Here is a 16,340-nt window from a genome sequence, read left to right on the forward strand (position 1 = left end):
AAGCAAAAACAAAAAAAAGAATAGGAGTGGGGGGGGGGGAGAAGAGATAATCTCCTTCCTTTGTCTCTAAACTAAGGTTGGACTCTAACCATAAGAACTAAGTCCCATTCATGTTTAAAGTGGCTTTTGTTTTTCTTGGAAAACATTCTTTTCTCATTCAATTTCTCTTTGCTTAACTCTTTTGGAGGAATAGAGGAGTATTCCCCAACTTTATTTGAATTCATTTATACCTATGTATATATGTAGTTTAGCAAAATGTTCCCACCTTTTTAGGTTCAGGTATCCACCACCACAGAGGAGATACTGGACAATGACATCACCCACTCCTCCCACAGGGACCTTTAGTAACTACTTAAACTGTTTGCCTCATCCATATCTCCTTAACCTGTTTATTCTAAAATTTTGTCTCGGTTTGTATCCTCAAATCCATGATCCTCCTGCCTCAGCCTTTCAAGTCCTAGAACTGCAGGCAGGTGTTACCACACCCAATTACAAGTTATTACAGCTGCAAAGTTTTTTATGTTTTGTTTTTGTTTGGTTTTTTGGTCAGTTGTGGGGCTTGACCTTTGGACCTGGACACTATCCCTCAGCTCTTCAGCTCAAGAGGAGCACTCTACCACTTGAGCCACAGCTGCACTTCTGGTTTTCTGAGTAGTTTATTGGAGATAAGAGTCTCACAGAGTTTCCTGCCTGGATTGGCTGGCTTTTAACTGCGATCCTCAGATCTCAGCCTCCTGAGTAGCTAAGATTACAGGCGTGAGCCACTGACTCCCAGTTTTACCAAGTTTTTTATTGCTATACTACTATTAAAGAAATGCTTCCTAACTTGGGCGAGTACACTGGTTCCTAGCTTGTCTATTGTATTCCCCTTCCCCTTTCCGGGAAACACAAGTAGTATGGAAAGATCAGGTGTCAAGCATGGAGTATATGTCAGTCTAGAAATAATTCTATGCAGCCTATGAAAGAACCCATGCAAACACATACCTCTTTCTTAAAATTATACCTATTAAATATGAAAACTAATCAAAAAGCAAAAAGTTACTAGATATTAATATCAACTTGCCCAAATCAAATGTAAACTGAATAAGTCTCTTGTGATAATATTGAATGAAAAAGACAAAGCTCAAGACTGATTTAGAATTTAAGATGTTTACGAAATCTCCAAGATTACAAAATTAAGACATGTGATGGAAGCAGGGAAAAGTACAGAAGTGGGAAGGATATGGACAGCAGACTGTGTATAATAAAAGATCCACAGAGAGATAAGATAGAAAAAAAAAGAATATTTTCCAGAAGTGAAAAGCTGTACTCTTTAGACTTACTATAAAACTAAAATACTGAAAACTGACAAAGCAGACAACTTCTTCAGATAAAGAAACTTCAGATAAAGAAATCTGTGACTAAGCCAGGGGGGTGCCAGTGGCTCACTCCTGTAAGCCTAGCTACTCAGGAGGCTGAGATCTGAGGATCACAGTTCAAAGCCAGCCAGGGCAGAAAAGTCCATGAGCCTCTCTCTTATCTACAATAAGCCACTCAGAAAACTGGAAGTGGCGCTGTGACTCAAGTAGAGTGCTAGCCTTGAGCTGAAGAGCTCGGGGACAGCACCCATGCCCAGAGTTCAAGCCATACAACCAACATATAAATCAATCAATCAATCAATCTATGGCTGTATTTCCCAAGTAGATTCGAAGATCTTTCATCAAAAGCTACTCATCTAATAACAAAAGTATTTACCACAAATGCACAGAGGTAAAGTAAAAATATGTATTTCCTATAATCGAAAATGAAATAGCTGAAATCTATTTTAAGAATCCTTAAAAAATTCTCAAAATAATATAAATCTCTCTAAATAAATTGGGTCACTTGTTCTGATGACTAATTACTAAATTCTTCTTCAATGTAAGGCTATAAACATATGCAGGACTAAGTAGTCAATCTCTGTGTTCCTTCAAATGCAGTGTCTGTTTTCTATCATTCATCTGTTTCCCCTTGTAGTGAGAAAATCAACTATAAGTCTTACAAGTCTCGGTGTGATTTTGGGGGGGATTTACTTTTTTTGATTACACTTTTGGGGATTACACTTTTTTTTTTTTTTTGGTTGGTCATGGGTCTTGAACTCTGGGCCTGGGCACTGTCCCTCAGCTCTTCAGCTCAAGGTTAGCGCTCTACCACTTGAACTACAGCGCCATTTCCAGTTTTCTGATGGTTTATTGGCGATAACAGTTTCACGGATTTTCCTGCCTGGGCTGGCTTTGAACCACGATCCTCAGGTCTCTGACTCCTGAGTAGCTAGGATTACAGGTGTGAGCCACCGGCGCCCGGTTTTCACTTTTTTTGATCTGATAATTCTACTCTCTTCTACAAAAACATATAACCATGTTCAAAATGTGTCCTAGACAAATGGTTACTGAGTGAGAATCTTCTGAGATGAAAGATAAAGTCTAGGGCATCTATTCAAAGATCTTTATGGTTTACTTTTTAGTTTTTCAAAATGTTTCAAGTAGTTGAGAATTATTAACAAATTCTACAAAGAAATTACATTTCATTTCCTAAAAAATCTTTTCTATCACTTTTTTAAGGCTTTTTAAAAATTTATTTCCTTCTATCACTTATGCTTTCTCCTAATTTTAATGATTTCAGCTTGAACTCGCAAATTGAGCAAATCCCCACCTGTCCTGGAAGAGCCGTGTTGCTAGCATATAATTCATAGAGGTTTTGTGTTCGAGGTAGGACCTGAAGGATAAAGAAAGAAATCAGTTATTCCTTTAAAGAAAAACATAATTGCTGGGGGGTACAGAAAGGTAGGGAGAAAGGGTAAACAAATGCAATCATGATATTCAGTATACACTATGTGAAAAATAAACTGTGCAACTTGTAGGCAGGGATGGATGGGAGGGGAAAACAGGGGGAAACAAATGAAGAGTGACATTGTCCAAAAAAGAAGTATACTCATTACCTGACTTATGAAATGGTAACCCCTCTGTACAACACTTTAATAATACCAATAAAATTATGTTTTAAAAAAACAACAGAAAACAAAAACAATTGCCTATTTTTTTATTCAACAGTATTAAGGTTTGAACTTGGAGCCTCATACAAGCAAGGCAGGTACCACTGAGCCATACATTCAGCCCTCAAACATTCTTTAAGCTTGGTTCAAGAGGAAAATACACAGTATGTATGCACAGAAATTATTATATCTAAAGTCACAGAAGTGACTTTATCTACTATGTCTAAAGAAGCTATTGTTAAAGTATCAAAAGGGGACAGTTACTCAAATTAAAATTATAAAATACTAGAGGAGCAGCAAATGGAATCTAATGAGAAGATTAAAAAAAGAACTTAATTTAGAAAATTAAAAAGGCAACTTTTTTAGGGTTAATAAAAGGTGATATATACTAAATTCAGGAAATAAAACTATTGAAAGATAAAAAGGAAACTACCATATAAATTACATAAATAAAAGAATTCATATGGGGCTAGCATGGAAGCTGCATAAAGGGTATGAAAATTAGACAAGAAAGTGAACTGTGCTCTTCTCCAGCTCGAGAGCTCTCAGTGACTCCCAGATGACTACCGCATGAAGCACACACCTGATCTTCCAAACTTCCACAAGGTGGGTAATGTGTACCACACAGTTTTCCAACACTGATCCTGCAGTACAGCCAGACAAGTCTCCTCAAGTCCTCTTACTCCATACTTCCCAAGAATTCTTTGTTTCTTACTGGATATCTTTCCCCAGTAAACATGACAGCTCAAATCCAGCCTGCTACATGAAACCTCCTGTTAGGCTGCTCCAAGTCTGCAGAATTTTCCTTATCTGAATGAACTTCCCTGGTATTCCCGATACACAAGAGACCTGTCATACACTGTCTCACAGGGTATTTCTTCTAGGAAAGCTGCATTATGCAATCCAGACCCAAAAAGAAACCCATGAAACACACCCAAGAATATTTATAGTACAGCTGTCCTTAACAGCAGAAGACCAGAAAGAAGCAAAATGTCCAACAGGAAAATGGAAAAACATCAATAGCAAGATACACAGTAAAATACAATAAAAAACTGAAAAGAAATGAGACGTAGCTCTACCCAACAACATGAACCATAGTAACATAATACTAAAGCAAGACTGCATAAAACGCATGCTTTTTGTTTAGAAAAATTTCAAAAGCAATTAAAACTGAATGAACAAGAGAATTCTGCTTTTACATACAAGAAGCTGCGGCAGGCCATTCCTTCTGCAGCTACAAAAGTACACAAGATATAAAAAAACAAACAACTGTTTTTGAACATGAAACAAAAGGCAGGTCAGGACTGTGAGCTCTGAAAGAGAAATAAATGCAGTAAGATCTAACCAGTTCTGCCTTTCTGTCAATGGGCAGTTTCCAGACCATGCAAGAAAAAGGGGAATTCAAGTAGAGCCCACCAGTCCCCAGGATAAGAGGAGAGAAATCAAAATTCTAAGGAGAAGCTAGAATCTTCAAAATAATGTATTATCCAAGAAATATTGTACTTATTACCTGACTTATGGAACTGTGACCTCTTCATACAACTTCTTAACAATAACAAAAAAAGTTTTCCAAATCTTATGAAAGCTAAATGTTCACAGAGTTATAGAAACTCAATGAAGCTCCAGAAGAAGCATTTAGAAAGTAACCAAGGTGCATCAAAATCATCTCTTGATGATTATGCCGACACTCAGTCATCAAGAGACCATCTTAAAAAGTAAGCTGAAGAAAAGCAGAATGGCTATATATTTCTCCTGCAAAACACAAACAAACAAAAGAAAACTCTTTGGAAAAAAAGATGGGCATTGTTCAAGTAGTGAGAAAGTGTCAACTCAAAATTCTATGGCTAGTCAAGAAATTCTTTTTGTTGTTGTTGTTGGCTTGAACTCTGGGCTTGGGTGCTATCCCTGTGCTCTTCAGCTCAAGGTGAGCACTCTACCACTTGAGCCACAGTGCCACTTCTGGTTTTCTGGTGGTTTATTGTAGATAAGAGTCTCATGGACTTTCTTGCCTGGGCTGGCTTTGAACTGTGATCCTCAGATCTCAGCCTCCTGAGTAGCTAGGATTACAGGCATGAGCCACCAGCACCTGGCTAAGAAATTCTTTGAAACGTGAAAGCAAGACTTATAGAGAAACATAGGTTGAGAGAATTTGTTATCATTAGATCTGCATTACAACAAATCCTAAAAGAAGTTCTTCAAATGGAAGAAAACCTAACCATTGAAAATGGTAAGATGTATGTAATTAAATTTTTTCTATTTAAATTTCCTTAAATGATGACTATTAAAGAAAATACAACAACGCACTATAGCACTTCATAGAAGCATTAGATGATAATAACACAAAGGACAAGAAGAGAAAATGGGAAGTATATTGACTGTAAAGTTCCCATATAAAACAAATAATATTATTTGAAGGTAGTATTATAATGAGTAAAAGATATATATTGTCTCCCTTCAGCAGTAACATGAGACAAGTAAAATGAAGAGTCATAAAAAACTAATCAATCCAAAGAAGTCAAGAGAAAATGAAAAAGATAATCAAAGCACAACAGATAGAAAAGGAAATAATAAGCTAAGGGGTACAGGCTCACATCTATAACCCTAGCTACTCTAAAGGCTGAGATCTAGAGGATCATACAAAGAGGCCAGCCTGAGCAAAAAAATCCCTGAGACTCCATCTCCAAATTAACCAGTAAAAAGCTGGGCTAGAGGCCTGGCTCAAGTAGTATAGCACTAGCCAAGAAAGTAAATAAGTTAAGCTAAGCCATTTCAAGGTCCTGGGTTCAAACCTCACTACCTCCTTCAAAAGAAAACAATTAACAATAAACTGTAAAACCTAGTAGCAATGAATCAATTCCTAGAAATATACAATTTACCAAGACTGAGTTACAAAGAAATAGAATAACAGAATAGATCAATAAGTAAGTACATTTAATCAGCAATGAAACCTCTCAACAGAAGCTGTTGATCAATAAAGAGTCGTGGCATGTGGAAAGGGAAAGTAGGGGAAGGTAATTCTTAGCAAAATAAAATGTGTGCATGTCTGAAATATTGTGGTGAAATTTTGTCATCATTAATACAAGCTAAAAAAAAGGGGGGGGGGAAGTAAGGTAGGCTCTGTTGGGGGTGAATGCCAGTGGGAAGTAGAGGGCTGTAAGGAGTGTGAATGAGAATAAACATGGTTGAAGTGATTTGTTTACGTATATAAAAAGAGAATGGTAAAACCTGCTAAGGTGGTTTTGAGAGAGGGGAATAGGATAAGGGAGAGTGCTAGAATGAGTAAAGTTAATGGGGGATACATTATATAGATGTGTGGAAATGCCACAATGAAACTCCTCTTCTACAACCATTGTGCTCATTGAAAAAGTATTTTTAAAAAAAGCTCACGCTTGCATTCCTAGCTACTCAAAAGACGGAGATCTGAGGATCCTGGTCAAAGCCAGCCCAAGTAGGAAAGTCTGTGAGACTCCTATCTCCAATTAACCACAAAAAGTCAGAAGGTAGCTGTGACTCAAATGGTAGAACACTAGTCTCAAGTGAAAAAAGAAAGAATCCAAAAGCTCAGGGACAGCACCCAGACCCTGAGTTCAAGCCTTAGGACCAGCACAAAACAAACTAACTAACTAACTAAATAAGTTCCTAGTGAAAATGAAGAGGACCAAAAAGAAGAGGAAGAGGAGGAAAAAGAAGAAAGTGTTGCTGCCTAGGATTAGATGTCTTCAATGCTAAATTATGTCAAATATTTTAAAAATTAATACCAGTTCTTCTCAAACTATTTTTTAAACCAGACATTAAGAAAACACTTCCAAATTCATTCTTTAAGAATAGCATTATTCTGATATGAACTCTAAAACTTCAGTGAACATAGATGAACAAATACAAAAATCCTCAGTAAAATATTAGCAAAAAAAATGTTAAAAAGGACATTAAAAGACCCACTATAAAAAAGTAGGAATTATACCAAGATGTAAAGATGGTTCCCAATATGCAAATGAGCAGTTGTGCTATTAACAAATGAAAGACAAAAATCTGTAAACAGCCAATAACTGCAGAAAATAATTGCATGTGACACAATGCAACAATCTCTTCATGACAACAACAGCTTGTGAATCCATGCTCAGTACCATCATTCCTCCGAGAAAAGTGATGAAAACCAGAGAGATCCAGTAGACTGCCTAAAGCTTATGCCTGGGTCATGAGCAGAGCTCACTATAAAGGGTCCTGAAGGGACTTTTGGACTTGATGGAGATGTTTTGTATGTTGACTGTAGTAGAGGGAGTAAACTGGTGATTATATTTGTTAAAAAAAATCAAAATAGACACTTAAAATAGATGCAGTTTATCATATATTAAAAAAATCTCTGAGGACTGGGAAGGTGGCTCAGTGGTAGAGCGTTTGCTTTGCATGCTTGAGGCCCTTGGTTGGATTCCTCAGCACCACATAAGCAGGAAAAAAAAAGCCGGAAGTGGCGCTGTGACTCAAGTCTCAAGTGGTAGAGTGCTAGCCTTGAGCTGAAGAGCTGAGGGACAGTGCCCAGGCCAGAGTTCAGGCCCCACGAACAGACCCTCAAAAAAAAAAAAAAAATCTTTGAATTTGAATTCAGAGATAGTTAAAAATAAGTAATGTAACTGGGTGCCACTGGCTCATACCTATAATCCTAGCTACTTAATCTGAGTATCACGGTTCAAAGCCAACCCAGGCAGAAAAGTCCCTGTGAGATTCTAATCTCCAATTAACCAGTCAAAATCTGGAAGTGGTGTTATGGCTCAAGTGGTAGAGCACTAGCCTTGAGACAAAGAGGCTTAGGGACAGCACCCAAGCCCTGAGTTCAAGCCCTACAACCGGCCTCCCCCCCCCCCCCCCCAAAAAAAAGCAGTGTGTTGTTCAGGAATATAGACTGATAATTTTTTAAATCATGTGAATGATAAACAAAACACAGGACAGAGGCAAAGATTAAGATAAGGGGAAGAACCACACCCAGGTGGATCACATTATATTACATCACTGTGATGGGTTCTTGGGTTGATAACAGTCATCATAGTTTAGATAAACAGACAAAATAAGGAAGACCTTTTATGGGGAACAAGGATGCAGTGTGTCACAATATAATTCTACGAACCAGATTTGCAGTTAAAAAAATTAAAATGGTAGTCACCTCACCCATATAATTCCCATGTCTCAGATGTAGGAAATATGCGAATAAATCCACCTCTCCGATCATTTTCCTCCTTTACCCTCCGTAAAACTTTGATCTAGATGGAGGAAGAGAAAATAAGATGAGAAAGTACTTTGAAACCTGAAATCTATGTGGACAAGAGAAGAGAGCTGTAACCCTAAACTATAACAAAAGCATGTAGGGAGGAGTTAATTCCATTTAACATGTTCTCTGAGAAGAAATTTCTCCCATATCAAATCTTTCCCTCTCAGATGTAAGATAGAAGAATACTATGAATCACTACTAATTTTAACTGAACCCTGTGTTAACCCATGAAGGCCTGAAGTGGAGTTATCTTTACCTCCTCCATAGACAGCCCAAGCACAGAACCACCTAACTTCCCCAGCATTTTCTCCCGGCTTGAGCTCACAAGGTTTTTCATTTCTGCATCACTGGCAGAGAGTGGACGGGAACGCTAAGGATAAGAAATAAAAACAAAAAATTTTAATTTTTTATTGTCTTTCCTCATCTTCCTGAGTTCATTCCCTGAACATCAGTATCTTTCCTGACAGGATTAAGCTTGAATCTATAGCCCAAATTCCATATATTCCACAATTAATTTCTTAGCTAGAAACCTGGGAAAGAGATAAAAGCAGTAAATTCTTAGGCAAAAGAAGAAAAAGAAAACAGAATAGTAGAAAAATACTATGAGTAAGAAAGAAATAAGAAAAAAAAAGATGATGAGGACAAGGAGAAAAGGGAGGGAAAAAAGGGGAAGAATGATGCCTACAGGTTTTCCTAAGCTACTAGATACTCTTAGTCTTGGTTTTAAAGTACATCTAGTGTTTCAAGGACAGAGAAAAAGTCTGAAAACAGCTTCACAGAAAAGTAAATGTGTCTTTATTCCAGTAAGTAAGTACATTTTTTTTTCTAGCATGGGGGAAGGAGAATTGGGGGAATTGAGACATGAGATGAAAAACCAAGAAGCAGTCCATTCTGCCACAAATAAAAACAGGCTATGGGATATTTAAGGAATCAAGGGAAACACTGAGACAAGATCATCAGTGACTCAGAGGAGAGCTGTGATGAAAAAGGCCAAGGAAAACTGTGGCTGCCGGGCATCAAGAGACTGGAATACAGCTGACTGCCCTGGTACTCCAAGGTGGCCATAGTCATCATGGATCTCACAGATGACCCAGGTTACCTCCACTTCCAAAGGATGATAAGGGAGGTCTTTTGAGTATCAAAGCTGATCATATAAACAGAGAACACAGAAAGGTAGCAAAAGAGATCAGATGGTTTTAAGCAAGCTAACACATTATTACTCAAACAGGTGAAGTAACTGATAAAATAAAGCAAACAGATCTGCCAAGAGAAGTAATCCAAGAACTAGTGATACAAATTATCTTCCTAGATTTCTGGAAGAAATTTCAACCTGGAAGAAGCAGCCCCATTGTCAGCAGCTGTTACTGTGTGATGCTGGTATCTCTCCAATATTCCTATGTTGAAGTCTTACCCTTGGTGTGATAGTATTTGAAAACAGAGACTTTGAGAGGCAATAAGAATCAGATGAGGTCTTGAAGTAGGGGCCTTGGTCTAATGGGATTAATGCCAGAAATTGTGCTTGTTTCCACAAGTTCTTCCTGGTATAGGTAAGTAAAAACACATCATGTGGGCATACAACTGTGGCCATCTAAATAATAGTCAAGATAAGGCCTCAGAATTAAATTCAGTTTGCTGGCAACTCCATCATGGGCTTCCAGCCTCCAGAACTCCAAAAAAAAAAATTATGTTGTTAAGCAACTTGGTCTATAGTATATTGTTATGATAGCTCAAGATTAACACGTCCACGTATACAAAAAAAAACATGAATGATTTTATCTTTCAGCACAAGGGAGACCAACTCAATCTTTAAAGTTAGAAATAAAGTCATAAAAACTAAATTTTCTGATAGGAAACTGGTAAGATATTTATATAAAGGAAAACCATGAAATCAATAATGTAAGTAGCATAGAAAAGCAGGGACTCTTCATCTGCTCAGCTCATATCTAGATCATTACTTGGCATGGAATAAACCAACAAAATATTAGTTAAGCAAATAAAGGAATGAATATGCTGACAAACAATTCAATCTTGTGTAGAACTAAAATTTGCAGGAAGATGTCAGGAAATATTTTAATTCCCTTCAATCTAGGAATACATTAAACAGTATGTGTTGGAGTAAGAGGGCAAAACTAGGAAAGTTTAAAGATGTAGGAAGGAAACAAATATAAGCATATAATGATTTTATGGTACTTATTTAATTACACATAATATTAAAAAGTCAAAATGCTAAATGGATGGTTTGAGATTTTTCTCACAGTCACCCATTATTTTTTACCCAAATCATACTTATCCTAGTTCACATGTGAGAGCACAGTTCTAATCACAAAGCCACATAAAGCCACTGGCAGTGCATCCTCCAAGGTCAAGAAGCTTTCTTACCTGATGCTATTTAAGGTTATTCGGAAGTCATCTCAAATTACATCATGAGAATAAAAAGTAGCATTTATTTAAATGATATGATAAAAATAAAGATCTTCTTACTAAGCATTTAAGCATAGAAAGAATGCTATTTAAAAGTACTGATGAAGCTGGGCTTTTGTAATACTAGCTACTTGTGAGGCTGAGATCAAGGTTCAAGGACAGCCCAGGAGAAAAGTTCATGAAACTCCTTCTCAACCCATAGGTGGGTGCAGAGGCATGCACCTGTCATCCCAAGCAACATGAGAGGTTGAAACTGGGATGGTAATTGCTACACCAACCAGGGCAGAAAAGTCTTAGACACTCTTCCACAAAGTGAAGTTGGACTGGTGGTACATGCCTGTGTTCCCAGAAGTGATGGAAAGCTTAAAGTAGGCAGATTGTGGCTCAGGCATGTGCCAAAGGAAGGAAGCAAGACCTATCCTGAAAAAAAAAAAAAAATCAAAAAACAGGGCTGGCTGCTGAGTACCAATTCATGCCTATAATCCTTGGTACTCAGGAGGCTAAGATCTGAAGACTGTTAGTATAAGAACATGTACAAAAACCATTGAACAGAAGGAGGAGTCCCCCATTCCTGTCCTCTTAAATTAAAAAAAAAAAAACAAACTAAAAAACTAAAATCCCTGTATAGAAGAAAGTGACAGTTAATCTCAAATACTGCCCACAAGGACAGTAAGAGAGGAAATGTTGATCATGCTACATGAAATATATTTGTCTTTATTTTGCAGGGTAGCACAGAAAGGCTTCCAAGATCATTATATATGTGAAGTACCAGCTATTAAGGAACTCAAATATAGCCCTATACCCAATGTGAAAGGGTTTTAATATCAAGCTGCTAGCAACAGTATCTGTTTCATAAGATGTCTAACAAAAAAGAAAACTCATTTGTAAACTGTAATAATTCCCTTCTCAAATATTTTGGTCAAAGCCACAGATAAGCCAGGAAACCCTGTTCATCATTTAAATTCAACTGCCTCTACCACAGCATAATCACTGTCATGAAAATAGGACTCCTAAGTTCCTGCATCCTCTATTCTCATATTGTATTGCCAAGAAGACCTCTGTGTATTTCTTTTCATTTACTCTATTTTGTGTTATTTAACTATGCACAAAACAGGTACATGAAATATGTACCATGAAAGGCTAAAGCTAAAAGGCTTTATGAATGAAGTCTCCCAATGATCCAGAACTTACCTGCTTGGTGTTTGATGACTGAAACTGTGCAGATACTGGACGCTATAAAAGACAGAAAAATGGAATAAAGCCTCATCTTCTCCTAACATGCCTACATTTTCCATCTCCTCCATCTATGACATAAAAAGGAAATATAATCTCCAAGCACAGATCAAATGCAAGAGCCCTACCTACATTTTGTGGTTGCAAACTCAGAGCATTTACTGTTCACATGGCTTTCGTCTACACGATTTGTATTCCAGCATCAACTTCTACTTCAACTTTTACTTCTATTGCCAAGTACTGAAGATCCTGAAGTTAACTACCCCACCTGACAAACTGTTTTATACAGTACATGTAACTAATCTACAGTGCCTTTATACAAGATTTCCAGAGGCTGATTGTGAATGACATCATACCATTACCTACCAGTTAGCAAAACAAGCATTGAATAGATTCTCTATGATTTGCAAAGAATTGCCAAATAAAAGCTGACAGGCAGGCTAAGAAACTAAGAAAAGGGATCCATTCATTCAAGATTAGTATACAGCTACTCTTAGGAGAGAAACTTGGCAGAAATGGTGTTAACACTGCACAGAAACAGTCATAGTCCTTTATGCATAATTCTGCAGCTCTTGCCACAGATGCTACAGGAAACAATTTGCAAAGGAATGTGATTGCCTAAAGTAAGTTTTCCAATTCATCTAGGTTAATTCTCTACAATATTAAAAATTAAAAGAAAACCCTTTGATGAAACAGTGATTAGGTAAAACTCTGGTGCCTCATTTTATTTCTCCTGCAAGATAATACCACTTACAATACAGTACACTCTGTTCCACATCGCCACACTCCTTAGTTAATTGTTCCGGGGCAGGGGATCACAGATAGGTGGCCCATGGACTGAATCCACCTAAGAGACCTGTTATAATTGGACTGCAAAGGTTGTTTTTTTTTAAATTAACTAGTTGCTAATATATATTGCTAATATATAAAGGTAGTATTTCTGATTTCTCTTGACAATGGGAAGATCTTTCCATACCCTTTGTTCACACTCATGTACAGCAGTGATCAGCTAGAGCACATTCACTAAACTGCTGCCCCTTTGCCAGAAGGCCTGCACTTTCTTAACCTGTCTTTTCACCCTGGCTGTATGAGACCTGCCCCTATTTACCTCATTTCCATCACGTGCCTTATAGGCATCCTCATTTGAAAACCCTGTTCTAATGAAAAGTTATCTAAATAATAATATATGAGCTTTGCACACAGAAATAGTACTACTCCAAATAAGACTAACAAGGAAAAAAGAGGAGCAGGAAAAGGAATAGCAGAAAAAAGGAGGAAAAAGTGGAGAATATTGAAACAAAGAAGAGTTGAAGTGGAGGTGAGAGAGGGATCAAAAGAAGAAGAGGCAAAAGGGAAAGAGGAGAGAAAAGAAGACATTATTTCTGCCTTCAAAGAGCTTATAGACTAGCAGAAGAGTATTAGACAAAATACAAGTAACATGAATGCAAAATAGCATGCACATCAAGTGGACAACCTTGAGGTAAAAGTAAAGAACACTAAAGAGTGAGAGGAATTAGTAAGAAAAAGTCTCTAAAATTTCTGAGTAGGCAAGGTAATCAAACCAAATGGGCAGAGAGTAGGTAGATCTTTTAAATAAGAAGAAATCTTAAAGGCAAAGAAACAAAAGTGAAAATAAGCAATACTAACACATTCAGGGACTGAAGAGATGATAGAATAAATAGAAGGACTGGCTGGTTTAAATAGAAGAGAATGAAGAGTACACAAAAACCAGAACAATGCTTGATCAAAAGATGCTTCTAAGACCCACAGGTTTCTTTGGGCACATATTTCATGCAACTTCAACCAATAACTCATGACTACTGGAGGGTCTTTTGAAGAGAACTATTTATAGAAAAGCTGCTATTTCAATGGAGCATCTTTATAAAACCAGTCTGAAGATTGGAAAGAATGTAGTAACAATTAAGAATTAATAGGCACCCTGTCTGTGCTTTGTTTATGAGCTTGTCGATCTGAGGGGAAGGGATATATTTTTAAAAAGAAAAGAGAAAGGAAAAAGGTAAAGTAGGAGAAAAAAGAAGCTGACAGAAAAGACAAAACAAACGCAGGTAAGTTTGTTGGAAAGCACTGAAGGCATACACTATTAGCTGCAGCTGAACATAACTGCCACGATCTAGACTGATCTCTAAATTCTCCTGCCCCAAGTGACCTCACATCCATAATGCTTCAGCTTCCTCATCTGCATCTGCTACCACTTCCCAGAAAGCCTCTTTTGGTCTCCCTCCTGCTGCATTTGCTTACCTGAGGTTTCTGGAATGGATTTCGCCTGGAAGACTCAAAGGTGGGATAAATTGGCCGGGTTGTTGCCCGCTGGGCAGGATCTTGGCATACAAATCCTGAATAGGGAATGGGCAACGTTAAAACCTGTCATTTTCTAGAAATTAACAGGTTTGGCTGCACCTTTAGATGTACAAAACCCAGTTTCACAGCATAATATTATAGAAATTCAGTCATAAATATTACAGACAGCCATCCTCAAGAAGATAATGCTGGTTGGGCAGCTGAAATTCTGACTGAGAAAGAGGTATGGGCTTTTTTTTTTTTTAATGAATCCCAAATAAATGTGCAAATAAGCACGTTGAGACATGTAATTGTTGAAAGATAAAGTTATTTTACAATGACTTTTGCATACTAATTAAAAACCAATGTTGTATTACATTGAAAACAACTTTTGAGTGGGGAAGGGAGGGAAAAGCTGGAAGACAGCAAGGGAAGGGGTGACACTGTCCAAAAAGAAATGAGTTATGTAATGGTAACCCCTCTCTATACATCACCTTTATAATAACAATAAAAATACATGACAAAAAATATTGTCTCTACTCAGAGAATCTGAAAGGCAGTTGTCCTATTATATGGTGTACTTGTAGAATTGTCAAATGTAGTCTATTAGCAATTTCCAAAATGGGTTTTGTAGATTATCTATGGCTTCAAGAATTGGGCTTCAGATAATTTTACTTCCTTCCTAAAGAAACAGGTTCTCATCTAAGAAAAAGAGATGAGCTAAGTTTTTACAGCACTTGCTGGTACATCAAGTACCGGATCATGTCAAGTATATTTTATTATGTCTTTTTAGGGAACTAAAAAACAACAATAAATCCACACCATACCCATCTGACGTTTCAAAGTTCGGCTTATCTACTTAAAATGGGATTTCTTCCTAGGGCTGCTCTGGCTATAACTACTACAGAAGGGATCATGTTGAGACCAGTAGAGACTGGCTAGCAGAAATACAGTCAGTCTCCTTTGTAACAAAGCTTCCTCAGTGGGTTTCACTTTTCCAGTTCAGAGAAAAATACACTTTCTACAGATCTTCACTTAATTCTCTGCCTCAGCTCATAATTCCCATGCCCCAGGTCTCAGCCTTAGTTGTGGTTCAGCCTCAGGACAGGATGGAGCCAGAGGGAGTAGAAACATAAACACTTCCCTGAAAATATAATTTTTTAGTACAAAGCATTTAGCATGGCTTAGGAACTGCCAGTTGGCAACACCTATGGAACCTAGCAAAAATGGATGCTCTGGTTAAGTTTTATATGAGTCAGGCTCAGAAAACACTACTTACCTACAACAGTGAACATATCTGAAATCATACTGGCTTTAATCTTTAGGTCCAGAGGTGCATCACTAATAGAACAGAGAAAGAAAGCAACTGATAGTTCTGTAGGTTAACAGAATAACTGCCTAATAGGCTCAATATAACAAAGTTCCCAAATGTCATTGAAAAGCACAGCAAATCTATGGAAAAATAAAAAAGAATACTAGAGAGAAAGCAAGAAATAAAAGTCTAGTGTTAAACTTATCTTTCCTAAGGTTGGCCCAGTACCAATGCCTTGATTCTCTGACGTGTAATCTTTTTATTATACAAATTTTGTACAAGTCAAGAAGATTGCTTCATTATCACTGTGGGTTTTAGAGGTTCAGACTTTTAGTATGCTTTGTTATGAGTGTGTCCATCATCCTAATTATGTTTCACTGCTGCAATTGTAGAATCACATTCACATGCAAGACAAGAAACTCTAGCCCCATTTGTATTTTTTATGTCTTCATTTTCTGTTCTAAATAAATATTCCTAGACTGGCAGGTTTGTAAATAGCAGAAAGATATACACAATCTCACTAGATGAAGCAGCAGGACCATGACACCGAAGCAACATGGAAAAGCAAGAAGATCTCTGTGGCAATAACTGCCATGCTGGCTTTGGTGTTAGGACTATTCTGGCTGCTGGGCCCACAATGCATCACTCGGGGGATCTCTAACACTGTCTAATACACTTCACTGAGCAATATGCAAGAGGCTGACAGAAACGTAAGCATCTGTAGTATCTAGGCCCTCTACCTTACTACTGAGGATAAGCCAAATTCCTGCTCCAAAAGTCAAACTTCTATTTGATTCCTTGGCATT

The 16,340-nt window shown here is 37.4% G+C and overlaps 1 protein-coding gene across 4 annotated transcripts in view; it reads right to left on the bottom strand.

Moving 5' to 3' along the window:
* The window catches only part of LOC138835966 (tubulin polyglutamylase TTLL5-like), a 41,571-nt gene extending 26,013 nt beyond the window's left edge, over nt 1–15,558 (bottom strand). For 3 of the 4 annotated variants that reach the window (XM_070034539.1, XM_070034538.1, XM_070034541.1), the window contains exons 1-6: nt 15,502–15,558; nt 14,184–14,278; nt 11,883–11,924; nt 8,527–8,640; nt 8,171–8,262; nt 2,671–2,733 (exon numbers count right to left, since the gene is read on the bottom strand). In XM_070034539.1, coding sequence (XP_069890640.1) covers nt 2,671–2,733; nt 8,171–8,262; nt 8,527–8,640; nt 11,883–11,924; nt 14,184–14,278; nt 15,502–15,529 — 434 coding nt within the window. In that variant the 5' untranslated portion in view covers nt 15,530–15,558. The remainder of the gene's footprint in view (nt 1–2,670; nt 2,734–8,170; nt 8,263–8,526; nt 8,641–11,882; nt 11,925–14,183; nt 14,279–15,501) is intronic. The other variant, XM_070034540.1, reaches the window with a different exon arrangement.
* Between the last annotated feature and the right edge of the window lie 782 nt (nt 15,559–16,340).

This window comes from Dipodomys merriami, unplaced genomic scaffold, assembly GCF_024711535.1.
Source record: "Dipodomys merriami isolate MVZ:Mamm:240054 unplaced genomic scaffold, mDipMer1.0.p SCAF_2431, whole genome shotgun sequence".
In the NCBI taxonomy this organism is placed as follows: Eukaryota; Metazoa; Chordata; class Mammalia; order Rodentia; family Heteromyidae; genus Dipodomys; species Dipodomys merriami.